We start from the raw sequence: 22,535 nt of genomic DNA, 5'->3' as shown, positions 1-22,535 counted from the left end.
TCTAGGCTCATCTATCTTGTTGTAAATAGAAGGATGTTCTTAATTTTTAAGGCTGAATAATATTCCATTGTTTTATATATATATATGTGTGTGTGTGTGTGTGTGTGTGTGTATAATATATGTGTGTGTGTGTGTAACGTTTTCTGTATCCATCCATCTGTTGATAGGCACTTCGTTTGCTTCAATATCTTGACTTATTTCTGAATAATGCTACAATTACATGGGAGTGCAGATAACTCTTCAAGATACTGATTTCAGTCTCTTTCTTTGGATATATACCCAGAAGCAGGATGACTGGATCATACGGTAGTGCTGCTTTTAAGTTTTGAGGAACCTCCTACTATTTTCCATAGTGGCTGCACTAATTTCCATTCATACCAACAATGTACAAGAGTTTTCTTTTCTCTACAGCCTCACTGACACTTCTTCCTTTTGTGTTTGTTTTATGATAATAGGCATTCTAAAGATGTCAGCTAATCTTTTGTATTGATTTGCATTTCTCTGATGATTGGTGATGGTGAACGCCTTTCATATATGTTTTTGTCATTTGTATGTTCTTAGAGACATGCTTATTCAGTTTCTTAGCCCATTTTTAAATTGGGTTGGTTTTCTATTTTCATTTTTATTTATTTTAATTTTTTTGCTATTGAGTTTGTAGGAGTTCTTTATATGTTTTGGAAATTAACCTTTATGATATACAGTATCTTAGTCCATTTTGTGTTGCTATAAAAGAATATCTGAGACTAGGTAATTTATTTTTAAAAGAGATAGCTCACTGTTGTACCAGCTGAGAAGCTCAAGAGCATGGTGCTGGCTTGTGGTAAGGGCTTTTATGCTATTTCACAATGTGGCAGAGAAGGTGAAAGTGGAAGCAGACATTTGTGAATAGAGGGAAACCTGAGGGGCACCCTAGCTTTATAAAAACCCACTCACAAGAGAATGAACTCATTCAGAGAGAATTAATCCAGTCTCACTCAAGACTGTGAAAGCAGCACCAACCTATTCATGAGGGATCCACACCCATAACCCAAACACCTTCCATGGGGCTCCGCCTCCCAGTACTGTTACTTTGGGGATCAAATCTTGACATGGGCTTTGGAGGGGACAAACAAGCCATAGCAACCACAGAATATGTTCTCTCATTCTGTAGGTTGCCTTTTTATTCTACTGATGATTTTCTTTGCTGAGCAGAAACTTTGCAGTTAGATGCAGTCCCATGTGTATTTATACTTTTGTGGCCTATGCTTTTGGTATCATATACAAGAAATAACACACAAGGCCAATATCACAAGACTCTGTTTTCTTCTAGAAGTGTGAATATTATTACTACTTCCCTTAGATGGATACTCTGCAGGAAAGAAATGTGTTGGGATTCACTCAGTGAGGCTGGCAAAATATTAGGGAAATATTAGAGAAAGTTGGAAGATTGTAGTCTCAAACCTTTTGGAAGGCCAAAAGGTTTTAATGAACAGGCTGAACACAGCCAGTTCACTACATTCGAATTTTAAGTCATATGGTGTGATTAGGATAATAAAGCTTCCCAGGTTAAGTCTGTTTACCCCACATTCCTTTGTCTCTGTTTACTTATTTATACTTTATGCTGGATGGTCCTCTCAGGGGAAGGTCAAAGGGGAATTACCTGTAAATGGTGTTTACTCTGGGCCCCAGAACCAAGACCTTTTATCATTTGTAAAACCACTCTTTTAACCACATTAATTATCCACAAGAGTGTTGACTTAGAACCTCTGTTATTAAATCTATACTGAATAAATGTGAGAAGGACAGGGAGTCGTTGTCACTTAGCTGCAAATACCCTCTAAAAGCAGCTGATGACCATCCCTAGCCCACTAGAACTGTGTTCTAGTGTGTGTGAGTGCATTCATTCATCAGGTCATTAAGTCAGGGTCTGCAGGACAGACCTCCGTAGGTGGTGATCAGCATCTCAGGTGGTGACCCCAACTCGATGCCCGTCACAGCTGGCACCTGAGCAAGGACACTGACATAACTGATGCCACAGAAATGGTAGCATTTAAGAGATGTATAAGTCATAACACAAATATTTATTTGTAGTGTAATAGTCCTAATTGTCTTATTTTGACATAGTTTTATTCAAATGCTAATTTTATACTTCATTAAATGCCATAGTACAAACTAATGTAGTTTAGAAGTTTTGTTGGGAGTGTATCTTCACTTTTTAAGACAAGGTCTCACTCTATCACCCAGGCTGAAGTTCAGTGGCACAATTATGACTCACTGCAGGCTTTGAACTCCTGGACTCAAATGATTGTCCCGCCTAGTCTCCCTCCTAGCTGGGACCATATGCATGTTCCACCACACCTGGCTAATTTAAAAAAATGGTTTTTTTTTGGTAGAGATGTGGTCTTGCTGTGTTGTCCATTCTGGTCTTGAACTCCCAGACTCAAGTGATCCAACCTCCACTTGACCTCCCTAAGTGCTTGGGTTACAGGCGTGAACCACTATGCTTGGCCTTTCATGTAGTATTTTAAAAGTAGCCTGAAATGTTTCACAAAGAATATTTTTTGTTTTTACTGATTGATTGATTCAACAGTGTTTACAAAATGTTATAATGTCCTTGGAATGAATGCTTAGAATAGAATGGCAAGAAAAAAAGCAATACAAAACACAACAGCACAACCTTCAACCCTGGTCCTTGCTTTTGATGAACACATAATTTGTGGGAAAGCGAGACATTAGTCAGCTGACTATGCAGGGAAAATATGTCATGATATGTGCCAAGTGATTCAAATATATTATGAGAGAGTACAGTAGGGATCTAATTTATATTAAGCATCGCGGGGATCACTGGGCCTCTTTGAGAAAGTGACATTTAAGCTAAGTCCTAAAGGAGTAGTTGTTTGCCAGCCCAAGGATAAGAATTCCAGCAGACACAGCCATGTAAGGCCCTGAGGTGGGAAAGACATGTGTGGGTCTGATGTGAGACGGCCAGGGATGAGCAGTGGAAGATGACTGAGGTAAACTTTTCCAGATGAAGGTGGAAAAGGCTGCTCAGAGCCCATTTGATGTTGACCTTTGTAGACCATGTTAAAGGTTCTGCAGTTTTCCTAAACACAAGAGAAAGCCTTAAAGCATTTTAATTTGTGAGCAACATGAAATTTTCATGTTTCAAGAATCTTACTCTGTCTGCTGAATGGAGAATGGATTGGATACATCAAAGAATGGAAGTGGGAGTAATGAATAAATGTCACTGTACATGTCTGGATGAGAAATAATATTGAAACCGGAATAAGGCGGTGGCAGTGGAGCCCAAGTAAAGAGTTGAGCAAAATTTTAGAGGTAAATGGTGCAACTTGTGGTGGATTGGATAAAGGGTCAGGGAAAGAGAACAGTTAAGAATGGCTTCCTTGGGCACTTGAGTAAATGACAACGCCACTAATAAGCTGGGGAAATTATAGGAGAAGCAAGTTTCTGGACAGATATTAAATGTTCAGATTTAAACCTGTTGGAAATGCCTGTGAAATGTACAAGTGGCTTTATTCAATAGAACATTCCTTATATGTAGAGTATTAAAGAGAGGTTTTAAAAATGTATCTCGTGACATTAAGCATAAGGCATAAAAACAAAACAAAACTTTGCAGTGATGCGTGTGTATTTCTAAAAGTACATAAATACCTTTCCTTCCAAACAAGATTTATTTTGTGCTTGATACAGATGTAGCACTTAATCCCTGCTAAGCTGTTAACCTGGGTAATTACAAGAACATTATTTTCTAAGGTTATATAATTTTCTGCATTGCAATAAATCTTTATTTTGAATCAGTTGTTCATTTTGCAAGCCTTAAGGAATATAATTTGAAAAATTTAGTATTACATTTACCAATGAGCCAATAAAAGTTCATAGTTTAGTAATAATACATCTCTGACGTTTTGTTCACAGTCTGTTTGAAATAAATATATTTCATTTTTTATTATGCATCTTAAGTATACAAAATGTTCCTTGGAAGTTTATATTTTGGTCCAGGTGCTTTGGGAGAATGTGGTAAAGAGTAATGTTTTTCTACAAGAACAATGTCCTTAGAATGTCCCCGGGTTCTTAGAAAGCCATTCTCTCCCAACAGCATTTTAATATATATGGAAATGAAAGGGCATTCAAAATAAACAAACCAAACCAAACAGCTCGCGCTTTTCAATGCTGCTCTTGATTTTATAATTTGATCTTCCAGAATTATTATTTCACTGCTTCTTTAATAGTTAGAATTTTTTGTTCTTTAACCTTCAAATCTGAAAAGAAACATGATATGCTATAGAGGTTTGAGGTGATAGTGATGTCCATATTGTCCTTACCTCTGTACTTATTTTAATTTTCTTCAAAATGTATATTGTCACTTTGCCTGGCTAGAATATATTCCCTGCTCTATTAGAGATGTTCCTCTGATAGAAGTTATCACAGCTATATGCTAAAAGTAAAGTCAAATAACAAAGGTAGCATGATGTTTTAGATACTCTTCTGGAATTACTGAAAGGAAATAATAAAATATTTAGGTGTATCCTTAATAAGTATAGATGGACTCTGTAAGATAAAGAAGTGATTAATAAGAGAATGCTTTTTTAGACATTGTTGGCATTTTATCATGCAATGTTCAAAATTGTAACCTCTTTGTTTAATCTGAATTACTTTATCACACTTCTTTCCAACATTTTAAGCTTTCCTGTTCAGTTTTACATATTACCATGCAAATATGTAATTCAAGTTACAGAAGAAAATGAGGGCACTTTTTTCTTGAAGCCCAATATCATAAAAATTGTTTTTAAATGTAGTTATTGATTTATTATAGTACACTTGCATATGTTAAGAAGGAACTTTCCTGTCCCTAGATTATAAACTGTGTGGTCAGTGTTTATCTTTCTTACTCCCCATCTAATCATCTGGTACATCTCAACATTTGATACATAGTAGGTATGTTGTAGATACTTAGTAAATTTTTTTAATGAATAGGAATTTTTTAAGTTTGTTTTAAAAATGTGTACCTGCATAACTGAATATATGAATGAGGATCCTGTATATATAACATTGGGTGCCTGGCGTCACCTAGCTTAATACCACTTTTCAAGGGGAAAATGTTAAAACTTTTTGAAAAGTCATAGTTTTGTACCTAGAATGAAAATTACCAGCAAAATTTTTAAAGTCCCGTAGTCCTTTAAAAAGCAATTTTATATTGTCTGGGATTCTCCCACACTTGGCCATTTGCATTAAAATGGTAAATTTGTTTTCTTGTCAAGCCTTGTTTGTGATCTGCAGTTTCCAATTATTTATAGCCCAGGTTTTGAACTATTTTATTAATGTTGTTTCTAGGATGCTGTTTTGATGCAATTTTGTGCAAACAAATTGGACAAGAAGGACTTCTTTGGAAAATCAGATCCTTTCCTTGTATTTTATCGAAGTAATGAAGATGGCAGGTAGATTTGTCTTTTATTCATTTTAATTATATGGTTATAATGACACTTGAATTATAACTATTTTTCTTAGGGAAGCTCATTAAATTACTAAAAGGAGTAAAATAGTTTGAGATTTTAAAAGTTAATGGGATTTTTGCATCTCATTGTGCAACTTTATAAACATTTTATATGCTTTGATACTTAAAATGAATAATTTCTAGTTTCATGGAAATATTTCCTCTTTACTTTTTATAAAATTATAACAACTGGGTGCGGTGGCTCACTTCTATAATCCCAGCACTTTGAGAGGCCAAAGTGGGTGGATCACAAGGTCAGGAGTTCAAAACCAGCCTGGCCCACATGGTGAAACCCCATCTCTACTAAAAATACAAAAAAAAAATATCTGGGCGTGGTGGTGTGTGTCTGTAATCCCACGTACTTAGAAGGCTGAGGCAGGAGAATCATTTGAACCCAGGATGTGGAGGTTGCAGTGAGCCGAGATCATGCCACTGCACTTCAGCCTGGGAGACAGAGTGAGACTCCGTCTCAAAAAAAAAAAAAACAAAAATTATAAAATTGACTTAATAGTATAGAAGAATTATATTTTGTGAAAACCTGAATGCTGAAAAAAATATATTTTTTTATAGATTTAAACTTAAACCATTTTCTTAGAGAAGGGTGTGGAGCTTATGGGTTGCTTTTTTTTTTCCCCCCCAATATCCAACTTTCAATGAAAATGTTCATTATATTCTAGTAATTTGAATACTTTTGCCAGTTCTGATTAGACTAGTTTCTGTAAATTTTTGAATATGTCTTTATGAGTTATACACCATAATTTAATCTGTATGGATCTACTATAAAATATATTTGACTGCTTTTTTTGTGATTCATATTGTACTATTAGTATTTGTGAGAATGTTTAGTTGTTAATAATATGGCTAATTTCTGTTGTCTAGATTTAAATAATAACCTTGCTATTTAATAGCTATAGGACTAAGGCAACTTTTTAACCTACATGAGATTCCATTTTCTCCTCACCTGTAAAATGGGGTAGTAATCATAGCTACCTCACAGAGTTGTTGATCAGATTAAATTAGTTACTATACAAAAAAATTTCTAACTTTGTCCAACACATAAGAAGAACTTAAACATTAGCTAATATTGTTATTATGTTATAGTTAGTGTTTTCTTTTTTTAAAACTATGTGTAACATAACTAAAGAGACCATGTTATTTGGAAATTAAAAATTAAGGGAATAGAATGGACAAAAAATCTATCACTACTGCTACACTTATATATGAAACTATTCAATGTGTTATGTAATAAGTATAAAACACTACATAATGTAGAAAGTTTGCTGTTTAAAATGAATGCACTGGCCAGTTTAAAATGATGGTTTACTTATTGGGAGATGTTTGTTGATGCAGCTGCTGAGCAACTGTTGGATATATTTGCCATAGCGTTATACTATTAGATTTTGTATATTTCCCTTCTTTTTTGGTGGTAAAAATGTCAGCATGTCATATGCATCTGAACACTAATTTTATTCATATGAAAAATATTGGAGAGTGAAGAAAATAATATTTGGCCAGGCATTTCAAAAATAGAGAAAAACCTCAAGAATGATTCAGAATTTCTTGAATGAAAATTTTCTCATGAACTACTTGCTCCCTGAATTTTCTATTTTTATTATTATTAGTTTTCTCTGTAAAGATTATTTGTGCAGCTGTAAAGTTTCACTTTATCACATATCTAATGCTACCAGTGATACTTTCATTAGAAAATTTACTATGCTTTTAAAAATTATACTCACTCATTAAATAAAATCTAAACATTAAGAAAAATATGACTAATCAAAAAATATCAAATAATTTGAAAAAACTTTCTAAAAATTGATGTCTCATTTCAGAAAACTTTCCATTTACACACAGAAACCTAGTTTGCCAGCTTGATCCAGATATTTTATGTATATATATGCATGCGTATGCTTTGTTGTATTTTGAATATATACAGATGCTTTTATGCCTCACTTTTTGTCTCTATTTTTAAATGCAAAGATTCTACCTTTATTTATAATATTTATTTTATTAAGAAACTATTTTAAAAATTGCCTAATACCTAGTATATTTGTGGCTTATTTCATAAGAAGGAGAAAAACTTAACTTCTACTGGAAATATTAATTGAAAACCTTAATACTATATGATCTCATAGTCATATCTTGCTTTGACATTTATTTAGTAACGACATTGATTTGTGATTGGGTAGTACTTTTCCTTTGGAATCGTTATTTTTGGTAAATGGCCTCACTTAAAGTATCATACAGGTTTTTAGTAAAAATATATTTTCTTATAATACCGTTTGTAATACATACACACATTATATAGAAATACTTATGAACGTTAGGAAAAGCTACATTGGACTCCTGGCAGAATTTTTACTGGTTACACCAGGACTGGAATGCTTACCAGTGAGGATTTGCTGTATATATCATATCTAATACATTAGAAATGAGAATGATTAATAGGCAATAAATGACTACTTGCCTCATAAATATCTCAGTAAGAAGGATGTCCCTTCCTTCAGAGGAAATGTTTCAAGTATCAAAAGTATTTAATTACTGCAGCTGGTGACATTGGGAATATAAGAGAAATTTTGATTTAACCATAGGCAAAGAAGCCAAAAAGTCAGTAGATGGTTGAACATGTTGGCCTGAAGATGGTCAGCTGGTCTCTCATTCTCTCTCTCTCTCTCTCTCTCTCTCTCTTTTTCTCTCTCTCCCTGTTATCTATCTAGCTATTATCTTTCAAGCTATCTGTATTTATCACCGTATCAAAGACTTGCTATAGATTAGAATATGAAAGAGGAGAAACTCCCTTTGTAGATCTTTAAGAATGTATTGTATTTTTATGAATGCATCTTAATGAATATATTGTTTGTTTCTGAAACAAACCAACATACAGCTCTGCCTTCCCTCTGTAATTTGTTTTCTATAACTATTTTTTGACAATTTTTGGTAACTCTGCTTTGTTTCATTTGTTTCCCTCTGTTCTGAGCCCCCACAGCCCTCCTCCAGCTTCCCCTATCCCCTTTGATTTTCTTCCTCTGCTTTAAACATCTTCATTACCTTTCCAAGAGTCTTCTCTGTCTGCCCCTCTGTCTTACTTGTAATGCCTATTCCCCCAGTGACTCCTAATTGCTTCAGGTGAGTCACCTCTGAGAACATTTGAACACAATACATTTTCCTGGGCTCTGTCAATTTAATGACATGAGTTTCCATAGATGGGTGAGGATACTACCAGGAAGGAGAAGGCAATAATACCATCAGTCTTATAATAAAAACTTGATCCTTATATAAAATATTATGTTCCATCTTATCTCTTAATAGAAACAAATCCCTCTTGCTTGAGAGTAGGTAAGTGAACTTAAAGATTTAACAAAGAGGGGATATTTCTTTGTGGGGGTTGGGGGAGTTTATTCACTGTGGGATTTATTAATATTTTCATGTTCCGTGACTGTTAGATACTTGCATTTGAAACACTTCATGGCCTAGGTCTTGAGAAGCCTATGTTTATATATTGTTTCAATGAAGATCACTCTAAATGTTTCTAGCTCAGGAACTGCTGCATCAATTCTCACGAAGGAAGAACATATATCCAGGAACTGATTGATGTCTTAAGATTCAATGGTTTTGTGGAAACGACACTGGAATTTGAATTAGAAAACTGAGCTTAAGGCTCCATGAATTCTGCCCCTTATTGTGAATTGCTGTCTTCCTTCCCTTGGGAATACTTTAGATATATAGAACCAACAGTTTAGATAAAGAAAGAACCACACACTGAATGAACTTTCTACAGATTCATGATGTGATTTTAAACTTAAATGGGCTCTCGGCACTCCCTGAGAATTCTTCTCCTTTTCCTTAATCTACGAACATTTTCTTTATCCCAGACACTTTATCACTTATGCTTCATCCTCCTCCTTTGCTCATTATCATGCATCCTCTTTCATAAGAAAATGGTGACAATTGGAGAGCTTCCTCATGATCTTAACACAATGTCAACCCATGTACTCTGCCTTCCTGAATGTTCTTGAAGAATGACCGTCTGCCTCTCAACAGCAGCTTCTCCACTGTTGCCCAGGATCCCATCTACTCTCATCTGCTTAAAAGGCATTGCTCCCACTTTTCTCTCATGCATCATAAGTGGTTTCCTTTCTACCAGATCTTTTCCTTTAACAGACAACCTTGCTGTTATTTCTTCCGTGTTGAAAATAAATATTGAAAGTAATAACAACAAAACTTTTCCTGTAGTTAATCCATTTTTTCCCTTAAATTCTTCTAATTTCTTTGTTTTTCTTCACAGCCAGACTAAAAAAATGTTCACACACCATGCCTCAGTTTCTCTTCTCCTTCTTAAACCTACTCTAACCAGGTTTTTCTTCCCAGCACTCCAACACAGCTGCTCTTCTCAAAGTTGCTGGTGACCTTCGTATTCTTAGGGACTCAAGGATATTTCTCACTCCATCAGCGTGTCACCACAATGCTCACAGAGATTGTTTACAAAATAGCTTTAGGATTTATTGAATTTTCAGATTGCCTTTGGTAAATTTATCGCAAAGTAGATTATGGTGAGCTGATCATTCAGGTTTTAAAATCACATATCTCTTTTCATGAAGTGATGTAGCAGCAACAGCGTGACTGAGTATTTATTTTTAACAAAAAAGTAAATAGAGGAATGACTACTAAAACAATAGATCAGTTAAAATAATCAAATCATACAAATAACTGAAAACTTTTCTCTTTACAGTTTTACAATTTGTCATAAAACAGAAGTTGTCAAAAACACTCTGAATCCGGTATGGCAAGCATTCAAGATCTCAGTCAGAGCATTATGTAATGGAGATTATGACAGGTAAGAAGGACCATTTATTCAAAAATCTTCAAATAACTTTTTAAAAAATTTACAAAGATTTGGGGAAGAGGGATAAGTTGGCTAATTAAAATTTGGTTAAACTTATTTTCCAAAAATGAAAATGTGCAAATGCAAAAAATACATTAAATATTAGTTTTAAATTTTAATTTATTATTCAAAAGTTATTTCAGAATCTTCATTGCCTTAGCCTTTTCTATGGTACAGTCCTTCTAGAGAAACAAGTAGAAACACGAAAGTTTCAACACTGTGCTTAGATATATTATCAACCCTGAAATACTCTTGAAAATGTTATGTGGTAGAACTAATGATTGCTGACTCAAAAAATTTCCATAGTTGTAGCACAGGAAATTTTAATGTTTTATAATTACCTGAGTAAGGTGGTCCTGAGGATTTTCCCATAATATACCTGAAGAATTTTTAATATCAAAGTTCTTTTTTCTTATGAAATTTTATTGTATGATTATAATATAAAATCCTTACCCATCCCAAAAGAAACTCAAATAAAAAGTAAAAATCCCAATCTTTATTTTGTTACGTATGATAGAAAAAGTCTATTTAATTAACCCATATTATAGAACTATTGATTACCAATATGTTATTAAGTTTACTTTGAAATTTATCATGTCACTTTATATTCTATTCATTTAGTAAGAGCATTCCTGTATTTAGCTGGACTCATTTTTTCCTAAGAAAGTGGTTCTCATAATGTTCTTCCTGATTAGCAGCATCAGTCAGCATCACCTGCTGATCTGATAGAAATTCAAATTATCTGGCTCCAGTTCAGACCTACTTAATCAGAAACTCCAGGAAAGGGTCCAATAATCCATGTTTTGACAAGTGCACCCCCATATGATTCCGATCTATGCTGAGTTTGAGAAACACTGCTTTAAGACAGCAATTTTCAAGAGTGGAGAAGTGGGTGCACACCATCCCTTCTAGGAGCTCTATCAAACTGCACATGCTTCCCCTGTAGACTCTTCTTACTCTCTTTAAGGAATCAATGAAGATTTTAGAAGCCTCTTTTAAGATGTGAATTGGATTGTAGTAATGAAATTAGCAAAGTTAACATCAAATTCATATGTAAAACGTACAAGCATACACTATTTTACCTAAGAAAATCAACTTATTTTTAAATTCTCGGCCATACCTTATTTTGATCTTACTAAGTAACTTTATGTGTATGTTTTTTTCCATGTACAGAACAATCAAAGTAGAGGTGTATGACTGGGATCGGGATGGGAGGTAAGACTTTTCTTATCTTCTTACTCTTGAACTGGGTATACTTTAAGAGGCACATACATTGAAATAACCACATTTTTAATTGTAATTTTTAGAATGCGTATTTTTTTTGTTTTTCTAAATGTAACTGATGCATTTACATGAAATTTTAAGAATGAGTGTATTTTCTTCAACCTCGAGATGAAAATAGAGGTTTTTCTTATTTCCAGTAATTAGTAAAGATTTTCAACTTGGTTCTGATGATTCTGGATGTCTAATTATATAGCTGAAGTGAGTATCAAATTTCTGCGTCTCACAATCTCTCCGAAGATTTCTATAACATTGATATTCCATGTTGTTCTAGGGAACACAAGCAAGCGTTACATTCCCCACCAACCTCTGACCAAAAAAAAAAGAGGCAAACCACACAACAATACTTTAACAAAACTTGAGAATTGTGTCTGGGGATTGCCAGACCAAATAGTTGTTTTAGAGCTCTGCAGTCACTGTAGACCTCTGCATATCAAAGTAGATATTAAAGACTTAAAGAGAGGAAACACACCACTTTTTCTTTTTCTTTTTTAAGCATATTTTGTTTCTACTGTTCTACATAGTATGATAATGTTTGCAAAATGATCTTAAGCCAAGGGACCCGGCAATGTTCAAATTCCATTTTGCCCTAGACAACTCTCTAGGTGTTCCCTGAAAGGGCTGAATATGCAGATATCAAAGAAGAATGATAAATGGAAAAGCAAAGAGTACTTCTAATTTTTCACTTGTTGCATGTTCTAAACTGGAATCCATAGCTCACTGAGAAATGGAGCTGGAACATGAGGTTAAAGCTAAGCAATGCTTTTCTCTCTGCATTATGTGCAAGCCAGAAACCAACGCCAAAGAGATGAAAGTGTCTGGATACCTGAACTCTCTTGTGAATACAGGAACAAGTCCAAGAAGGCTGGCCTGTGCTGAGGGGGCACCCCCTTCTCATCCCTTCTGCTGCATAGGCAGGAAGATTCTCATTGAAGAGCCACATGCCAGCATGTGTGTGATATTTGCCCGTAAGCTTACTCACACGCATGGTGCCATAAGTGTCCTGGAATTTGATGCAAATAGTATTTTTTGTTTGTTTCAAGGAAAAAAAAAAAGAGAAGATGGGGAGAGAAGTGGAGATTATTATCCCACAGTTTAGCTGCTACCAAATAAGTATATAAGACTCAAAGATCTCAATCTTTAGGTTGTATCCCAAACATTATGCAAAAGAGTTATAACACTGATTTGAAGTTTGCTCTTAGAGATAACTTCATAATAATCCATGTTTTGCTACCAATCTTTACATTTCTGCCAGGTATTCATTTGGTTAATTTATTATTTAGTTCTACGTGCATTCTGGAGAAATCTTACCAGAAAACCTTGTGTTTTTCCATAGGGACTTATGCTCCACTGCTTCATTAAACTTGATTCACTGAGAAAATGAGTTTTGTTGCTCAGAATAATAGTAAAGGAAATAATGCCAATTTCAGTAAAGGACTTTATGCCCTGTATCATATAACCTATTCTATATTTTAATTGCAAATAGGCAAAAGTGATGGCTTTTCCCTAGTAACCCATTTCCCATTTAGAAACAAAAAGTGCAGCTCACTACCAGAGCTCATTTAATCTTACATAAACACAAGATCCTTGAGACTGAAACAAATCTGACTGATTTTCAGTGTGAAAATATAAAAACTGTTTTTGGAGTCATTTCTAAACAGAACTTGTGTCTAATCCTAACGTAACAGAAATGTATGTGATACTACGTTAGAGCAGAGTATTTTGGGGCACATGGGAAATGGTTTAAAACTTTGGGAAATGGTTTTAATTTAACCACTTATATATAGGGTGTATAAATTTAGTTTTTATCTGCATCCATAAAAATCCAAAATTTGCAGAAAATATAGATATTATATTGTCTTCCTTCAAATGGTGAGTTTCTGTGACTTTCCTGTTGTCTCCAATCTACTTCTGAGCCACAAGAATTTTGAGTAGCTTTGATCAGAATTATCTTAGAATTTAATGATCTTTTTTTCTGACTTGAGGACTTTGAGCATTCCTATTCCTAATACGATTTATTGAAGGTCTCTAACATGCCAGGTATTCTGTAAGCTATTTTAATGCTATTCCTTATTTAATTTTCACAATAAATGATAGGTATTACCTTAATTACCTTTTACAGATAAAGAAACTGAGGCAAAGAAGTAACTTGCCTAAAGTCATAAAACGAATCAGTGGTGGAACCAGGGCTTGAACCCTGGCATTCACTTCCAATAGTATTTTCATAACAAATGCACTGTGTTTTTTTTAGCATTGTAATTCCTGGCATTAAGTGAAAGGCTTCAACCTGGACATTGAACTTACCCTGTGATACTTTGATAATTGCTAATGTGATAATTGTGAAAAATATAAGGAAAATTTAAGAAATAATCTAACTATTTTATTATCTGAAATTGTATATTATCTGAAAAAGTGGATAAAGCATTTCTTGGTAACGGTTCTTATGTAACTAGAAGTTAGGTAGAAAGAAAGGATTGTTACAGATTCTGAAAGAATCCTAATAGAGATTGAAAGGGCCAGTAATATGTGAAAGAGAGTTGGCTTAGATTAAGAGAATGAGAGCTAGAATAAGAGGAAGAATAGCAAGAGAAAGCGAGGGTTTATTTACAGAAGATTTGGGCCATTAGATGGGAAAAGTATTTTTCAACAAGAAATAGTAATTTACTTTTGATACATCAGATTTAGAAGCAAAGAAACTATTTAGATATTGAGATTTTATAAGCATATTTTGTCATTGGGTCATCAACGGCTGGGAGCGGGGGAAGGATTGGCAGTGGTGTAGGATGTCCTGATTTATTTTTAAATACTCATTTTACTGTACCATCATTAACAGCATGTTCAAAAGAAGTCTAAGGAGGTAAAGCTTGTTTGAAAATAGAGAGATGGGATTGGGATGGCAAATATTGGTGAAATTTAAACATTCCTTGGAAATGAATTATATGATTAGTAGAATCATTAGGGGAAAGGATTGTAATTTTGTAAATGTAAGTTTAATACCTTTTTAATGTTTGAGTAAAGTCCTGTTTTATTACTCCAAAAATGATCTATGTTTTAATGTAAAAAATTCAGTGTATAATTCTATATAATCCGTTTTCACCAAGAAACCTTTTTCAATGTTAGCAAAATGATCACTTTGTAGATGCAATATAAAAAGCAACATTAACATAAAAATTAATTCTTGATAACCCTTTCAATTTAATAACATGTCTTATGTATGAAACTTGAAAGGCCCATTAGTTTTCAATAAAATATAATGCATAACAGTTTTATAAAATCCTGAAATTAATTTTATAATTTAATAATAATGATCACTGTATGGATATTTATACAAATTGATATGAAGCTTATGATTATGTGTAGTCTAATAACATGGCTATTATACTTTTTACATGTTTTTTTAATCAAACAAAATTGCCCAATGTAGATTTTTTTTAAAAATCAGAGTGACTATCATAGGACTCATTATATTTCATGATATAATGATCAACAGAGACTGTGTCCTATTGTTTATTTTTGCATTCCTGTTATCATTGATATTTGTCCTAAATCCTGTTCATGTGTCATTTTTTACTTTATTTATTGATCCAGAACTTTTAATTCTTCTTATTAAAAACCATTATTTGCTCAGTGGATTTTTTTTTTTTGACAGCTTGAACTAACATTGTCTAATGGAAATATAATGCAATTCACATACAATTTTAAATTTTCTAGTGGTAACATTACAAAGAAAAAAATAGACCAGTGAGATTAATGTAGTAATATATTTTATTTAATCCTGTTTCCAGATTATCATTTTAATATAGAATTAATATAAAATCACGAAGAAAGATTTTTACTTTTAAAAAATACTGAGTTTGAAATGTGGTATATATTTTAGGTTTACAGTACATCTCAGTTCATACTAGCTACATTTGAAGTTATAGCAGCATGTGGCTTGGGGTTGCCATAATGGATGGTGCTACATAGACTTTAATGAAGTCCATGTAATATGCATAATAAGTAACTTTATATCAGATGAAATGTTTGTCTACATTTATAGAAGTCTGGAATCATCTCCTTACAAAATGGGGAAGAGCTACTCAGATATATGTATTATTTTGTGTATAAATTTAGTCATATAAAATCAATAACACAATGTGCTCTTTCAATCTAGAAAGAATATGCCAGTCAAATATTAAAGTGGCAGCCAGGGTAACAAAGCAAGATGCTGTGAAAAGAAATAAAAACATTGGTTGGGCATGGTGGCAGTGTGCCTGTAGTCCTTGCTACTCGGGAGGCTGACACAGGAAGATAACTTGAGCCCAGGAGGTTGAGGCTTCAGTTAGCTATGATAATGCCACTGTACTCTAGCCTGGGGTGACAGAGTGTGACACCTGTCTAAAAAAAAATGTAAAAAAAATAAAGTGAAAAATGCTTTATTTGCTTACAATCACATTTTGCTTTACTAGCTGGAGTATTTCAGACAGTTGTGCTAATAATATTCACAGATTGGGAACTTCATGAACTAGTGTCCTTTTGCGTCAGAATGCAGAGCATTTTTTACTAAATTCATTAACTAAAATTAATTCTGTTAGATACACCTTGTGAATCTATAAAGCATACAAAAACGTGGTAATGCTGTAGAGCATGTAACCAATTGATGTTAAATTAGGTATCTCGAGCTAATCTAGGATAGAAAAAATATAGTTATCTGTTCTTTTTATTGAAACACATTGACAAGGGTCTCAGAATTACAGAGGCATTGCTTGACCTTGGTATTAGTAATCAATCGAAATGTATTTAATTTTCAACAAGTTAAACCACAATACTAAAATCATTACTATACTTCTCACTATTTCTTTTTTTTTCTTTTTTTGAGATAGGCAGACCACTATTTCTTTAAAAGATGTTAAGGAAGAATATTTAAAGCTCATTTTAACAATTGAACAGCTAAAGTGCTGAGAAACTGCCTTGTCCTGGTTACAAAGCAATCATTGGCGATATCCTTGAAGAGCTTCAATTTCTTGAAGTTTCTTCAGCTGAAATTGTAGCTGAACTCAAAATTCAGGGAACGTTAGCGTAAGAGCACTGCATTAGTACCACATGGTTGTGATGTGGGACTGATTATAAAGGGCCACCAAGTAGATTGCTGCCTCCCAGAAAAATGAAAAGGCTAAGTTAGTGAACTGTCCATCATAAAATCCCTGCTTCTGAACAGGGAGAGTAAAAGTTTCATTTTTACCACTCTGCATTTTATTAAATGTAGTCATTTCAAATAATAATATTTATTATCATTAAACGCAAAGTTTGCTTGTCTGCAAAATGTCATATTTATGTTGTCATTTTCTCTTGTTACCTTTGAAGAAAATATTTGATAAATGCATTTGATGTTTTCATTCTGGGATTATGCATCATCATGATGAAGTGATTCCTTGCCTAGTGCTTAAGAATGTATTTAAAACATTTGAACTCATTTAGAAGAAACATTTGTAAATCTTTTATGTTTTTCTTACTGTTTCCCCACTTCCTCTATGAAATCTTCCCTTAACCGTCACCTACAATTTGCTTGCAGTTAACCCTGAATATCCTAAACCTGTATTTAATAGGCAAGATTCAGCCTCTTTTTCTTATTCTCTTACATATCACTTCTTGAAACTTAAAAATGTTGATAAATGGAATTTCATAATCTGTATATGATTCGTTGACAATCTATTCTTCCACCTGCTAAAAATATATGTAATGATTTTTCTCAGCTGTAGCTTGTTAATGTTTTGTCCCCTTTCACTTTAATCTATAATTCTTGCTCTCAAGAAAGACTGATTTAATTATACATGTATCTAAAATACCTGAAGTTTTTAACTTCTGTACATCTTCATTTATTTATGACCCAAAATAAATTAATTTATGAAGAAATTGTTATTGAGCTTACTATGTGTTCAGCTGTGTGCCAGGTGGTATGACTTAACTAAAAATTTCAATCTTTATACAACAATATTTTAATTTTATTTAATGTGTCTTTTTATAGCCTCCCGCCTTTTCAGAAGTAAAGGCTTTTTCTCATTTTCAACAACGTTTTTAAGAATATTATATAAACATTTAATAACAGCCCTTTACTAGAAGATATTTGCAGGATTTTGGAAAGAGCTGCTCCAGCCAGTTTCACTACGCAGCTTTGGTGTTTGTCCTGTGCTCTTTTATCCCATGTATTTGCTTGGCCTCACCATTTGGAAAGTCCTTCTGCGATCATTTTGCCTGTTGATTTTCTGTTCAGGTCTGATTTTAGTGCTGATTTTAGTCATTTGTATGAAAGATTTCCTTATATATTGAAAATAATTTAATCTCTCTCTTCTGTGTATTTACATTGCCACTTTGGAATGTTTATCAGCACATCTAACACATTATGACTTATATGGAAGTTATTTGTTTCTGCTTTGTATTTTATATCACAGTAATCCTCTCTTACCTGTGAGGGAATATATTCCAATAACTCCAGTGGATTCCTGAAACCATGAATAGTATGGAACCCTTTATATACTTGGTTTTTTCCTATACATTCATATTTATGATAAAGTTGAATTTATCCTTTAGGCACAGTAAGAGATGAACAACAATAATAAAATAGAACAATCATAATATACTGTAATAAAAGTTATGTGGTCTCTCAGAATATCTTATTGTACTGTACTCACCTAATTTGGAGGTCGTGGTTGACAGCAGGTACCTGAAACCCCAAAAAGTAAAACCGTGGATTAGAGGTCAGGGGCAGGGGAGACTTCTGTAATTATAAACTACCTGAAATAGGACTAAGCTTTGTCATATTATTCCTTACAATGTAGATTATAGTGCCTGTAATGTAGTAGATTCTTGTTCTGTTACATCAGTATTACAGAAGAGAGGATTTAAAATTGCTCTGATTTCTTTCTTTCTTTCTTTCTTTTTTTAAATGGATTCTCACTCTGTCACCCAGACTGGAGTGCAGTGACATGATCTTGTCTCACTGTAACGTCACTTCGCGGATTCAAGCGATTCTCCTGTCTCAGCCTACTAAGTAGCTGGTATTACAGGTGTCTGCCACTATGCCTGGCTAATTTTTGTGTTTTTATTAGAGACGGGGTTTTGCCATGTTGAGCAGGCTTGTCTCGAGCTCCTGAGCTCCAGTGATCCACATGGCTTGGCCTCCCAAAGTGCTAGGATTATAGATATGAGCCAATGCGACTGGCCAGCTCTGATATCTATCTATATCAACACTCAGTCTTCCATCAAAGCTTATATCCCCTTTATTTTAAATTATAAAATTACCTTAAATGATATTAGAGATTTTATTTCTCTGGTGAAACTTCAGATAGTGAGTAATTGAGATGTCATTTCCTTAGTCTTGTTTTCACAATTTGCAGGTATCTTAGATTTTATATTCGGGAATCTCATCTTTCTTATCATGCAAATTAATTACTTTTGCTGCTTTATTTCATATCTAAATAACAATAACTTTCACCAATAGAATGATCAAGTTCAAATTATCAAACACATTTAATTTTTGCTGCTTTATTTCATATCTGAATACCAATAACTTTCACCAACAGGAGAATGATCAAGTTCAAATTATCAAACACATTATAATTTTTTTTATTTTTAGTCACCTTGCTATTTAAATCCATCTCCATTAGAATGTCATCAGTCAAATTTGGAATATAAATTAATTTCTAATTCTGGTATAAGATGATATTAGAATCTTAGGGCTAGAAGAGGCCTTTAGAGTTAACTCTTTGTTTACCAAAAAAATATTTAGCATATTTCTTGATATTTGATCCTGAATGAGTTATTAATTTCACCACTAAATCCACCTTTCCTCTCTCAAGTTTTATTCTGTTGTGAGATTACCAGAGATGATAGTGAAAATGTTTACCTGCCATCAAAATAGATGGGAGCTATACAATGGGAATAGAATCCTGGGAGGCCTTTCCATTGCCGGATCCAGCCTTTTAATTGCTGGATTATGGGGTAGCCCAGGGAACCCAGGGAAAGTTTCTGGGAAGATGAGGTAGTAGCCAGGCACACAGGAAATGGTGTATTTTTATATTTACTTTGGCTTTACTGAGTTACACCCCTTGAATGTAAGGCCTAGGCATCACTATAACACCAGCCTTGCAGATTGGAAAGATTGTAGTCATATTAACCCTGCCCTTGCTCTCATCCACTAAATCCAATCAATTGCCAGCTCTTGCATCTGCTAGAAATAAATAATTAAATGTTGCCCCCATTGTAACTAGAATTAATGAATTTCCTGAAGTTAATTATGTAATTATTTACAGTTTTTATGACATAAAAACATGGAATCAACACAGATGTTTATGAAAAGAGTGTAAATATTTGTTACCAGGCTGAATTTATTTTGCAACAGTACAATTTATACAACAAAAAGAATAGTAAAGAGAGCAGAATAGCAGTAGAAAAAAAGTTTTTACACTGCAGCCTGGGGAAAAGAAAATAAATCAGAACTAAAGATAGCATGAATAATAGAAATGGCAAAAAGTGATATTTAAGGGACTATTGTGAATTGGACAAAGTACTCTAAGAAGCTCTGGAATGAGGGCAAGTGGGTGAACCTGAGGTTTTATAAATGTCTGTCAGAAACATCTGGGTTACAAATCCAACTTTCCAAAATAAATAATTTTTTATCTCCAGTGCCACTATTGCTGAATTAGGATTAACTCTGTCACTGAAATGAACTCAAGTTATCTGAAAGTGATAGTTTTTAATTTGGCCTGTCGGCATGATATAGTATTAAAATTCCTAGCTTTCTAATCCAACACCCCACAGCAACTCAAGCTGAGAATTGCTATGTGAAGTCCACAGATTTAAATACATGAAGCTTTATAGGTAAAAATATCATACAATAAAAAGGCAAAAGGTGATTAGAAAATAAATTTCAACATTCATAGTAAAATAAGATTAATGTATAAAGAGCTCTAGTACAGTAAGAAAATGCCCATATCTAATTACAAAGATGCAAAACTTTAACAATTTTTTCAAAAAAATAAAAGGTTAGTAAATATTTTAAAAAGCTCACTAGTTTATTAGTCCATTTTCATGCTGCGGATCGTCATACCTGAGAATTTACTATGTTAGTCTGTTTTCATGCTGCTGATAAAGACATAGCTGAGACTGGGCAATTTACAGAAGAAAGAGGTTGAATAGGACATATAGTTCCGAGTGGCTGGGGAAGCCTCACAATCATGGCAGAAGGCAAGAAGGAGCAAGTCACATCTTACATGGATGGCAGCAGGCTAAGAGATAACTTGTGCAAGGAGACTCCCGTTTTTCAAAACCATTAGATCTCATGAGACTTATGCGTATGTGAGAACAGCATGAGAAAGGCCTGCCTCCATGATTCCGTTACCTCCCACCAGGTCCTTCCCACAACACATGGGAATTCAGGATGAGATTTGGGTGGGATAGAGCCAAACCATATCATCCCACTCCTGCCCCCTCCCAAATCCCATGTCCTTGCATTTCAAAACCAATCCTGCCTTCGCAACATTCCCCCAAAGTTTTAACTCATTTCAGCATTAACTCAAAAGTCCACAGTCCAAAGTCTCATCTGAGACGAGGGAAGTCCCTTCTGCCTATGAGTCCGTAAAATCAAAAGCAAGTTAGTTAGTTCCTAGATACAATGGCGGTATAGGTATTGGATAAACACAGCCATTCCAAAAGGGAGACACTGGCCAAAACAAAGGGGCTACAGGCCCCATGCGAGTCTGAAATCCAGCAGGGTAGTCAAATCTTAAAGCTCCAAAATGATCTCCTTTAACTCCATGTCTCACATCCAGGTCATGCTGCTGTAAGAGGTGGGTTCCCATGGTCTTAGGCAATTCCGTGTAGCTTTGCAGGGTATAGCCCCCCTCCTGGTTGCTTTTACCAGCTGGCTTTTAGTGGCTACTGCGTTTCAAGGTGCACGGTGCAAGTTGTCAGTGGGTCTACCATTCTGGGGTCTGGAGGACTATGGCCCTCTTCTCAATCTCACAGTTCCACTAGGTAGTGCCCCAGTAGGGACTTTGTATGGTAGCTCTGAATCCACATTTCCCTTCTGCAGTGCCCTAGCAGAGATTCTCCATGAGGGCCCTGCCCCAGTAGCAAACTTTTACCTGGGCATTCAGGGCTTTCCATACATCTTTTGAAATCTAGACAGAGGTTCCCAAACCTCACTTCTTGACTTGTGTACACCTACAGGGTCCACACCATGTGGAAGCTGCCAAGGTTGGGGCTCACCTTGTGAAGCAACAGAGTCCTGGGAGGCCTTTTCATTGCCAGAGCCAGCCTTTTTTGCTGGATTATATCTTTTTTTCTCATTCATTTAATTAAGATATATTACACTCCAATCTTATTAGTTCAGGAGATGAAGACCATTTAAGTCCTATGCAAATTCAATCACTTTTTTGTATATAGGAGTTTAGTTCCTCTTTTAAAGCAGTAACAGAGTAAACTTTTAATTGCACTTCATATTGTCTGTAAAAAATATCTCTGTATCTGCTTTACAGCTGATGATTTTGACTCAAGTTCCTGTTACCATCTCCAAGGTGTGTTATTTTTTGTCCTTAAACTGAAAATATTTCTGTTTCTGTTTTAATCAAAACATTTATGAATGTTTTCTTATAAAGATGCTTTCAGCAAAAACAGTCTCTTAAAGAAAGAAAGCAGAGTTCTCACTATCATCTTGAGAAACCAACACTTGTGTCAAATGATATTTAGTCATTCAACTCTGAAGCACCTCAGCATTGTTTGTTATTGTCAATTTTGCTGTCATCTTACAGTGTCTACCTCTCTTATAATTTGTAACTTCAGAAAAAAATTAGGCTGGAAAAATACAGTTATTTATATTGTAACATGCATGAGAAACATACTTAG

At 34.2% G+C, this 22,535-nt stretch overlaps 1 protein-coding gene across 1 annotated transcript in view; it reads left to right on the top strand.

Moving 5' to 3' along the window:
* CPNE8 (copine 8) overlaps nucleotides 1–22,535 on the top strand; it is a 253,176-nt gene that overhangs the window by 143,091 nt on the left and 87,550 nt on the right. Inside the window, exons 8-10 of the mRNA XM_017512747.2 lie at nucleotides 5,332–5,435; nucleotides 10,221–10,325; nucleotides 11,547–11,588. Of these exons, the coding sequence (XP_017368236.1) occupies nucleotides 5,332–5,435; nucleotides 10,221–10,325; nucleotides 11,547–11,588 (251 nt within the window). The remainder of the gene's footprint in view (nucleotides 1–5,331; nucleotides 5,436–10,220; nucleotides 10,326–11,546; nucleotides 11,589–22,535) is intronic.

Source organism: Cebus imitator, unplaced genomic scaffold (assembly GCF_001604975.1).
Source record: "Cebus imitator isolate Cc_AM_T3 unplaced genomic scaffold, Cebus_imitator-1.0 Scaffold477, whole genome shotgun sequence".
Lineage (NCBI taxonomy): Eukaryota > Metazoa > Chordata > Mammalia > Primates > Cebidae > Cebus > Cebus imitator.
This window is presented reverse-complemented; position numbering and strand designations above follow the sequence as displayed.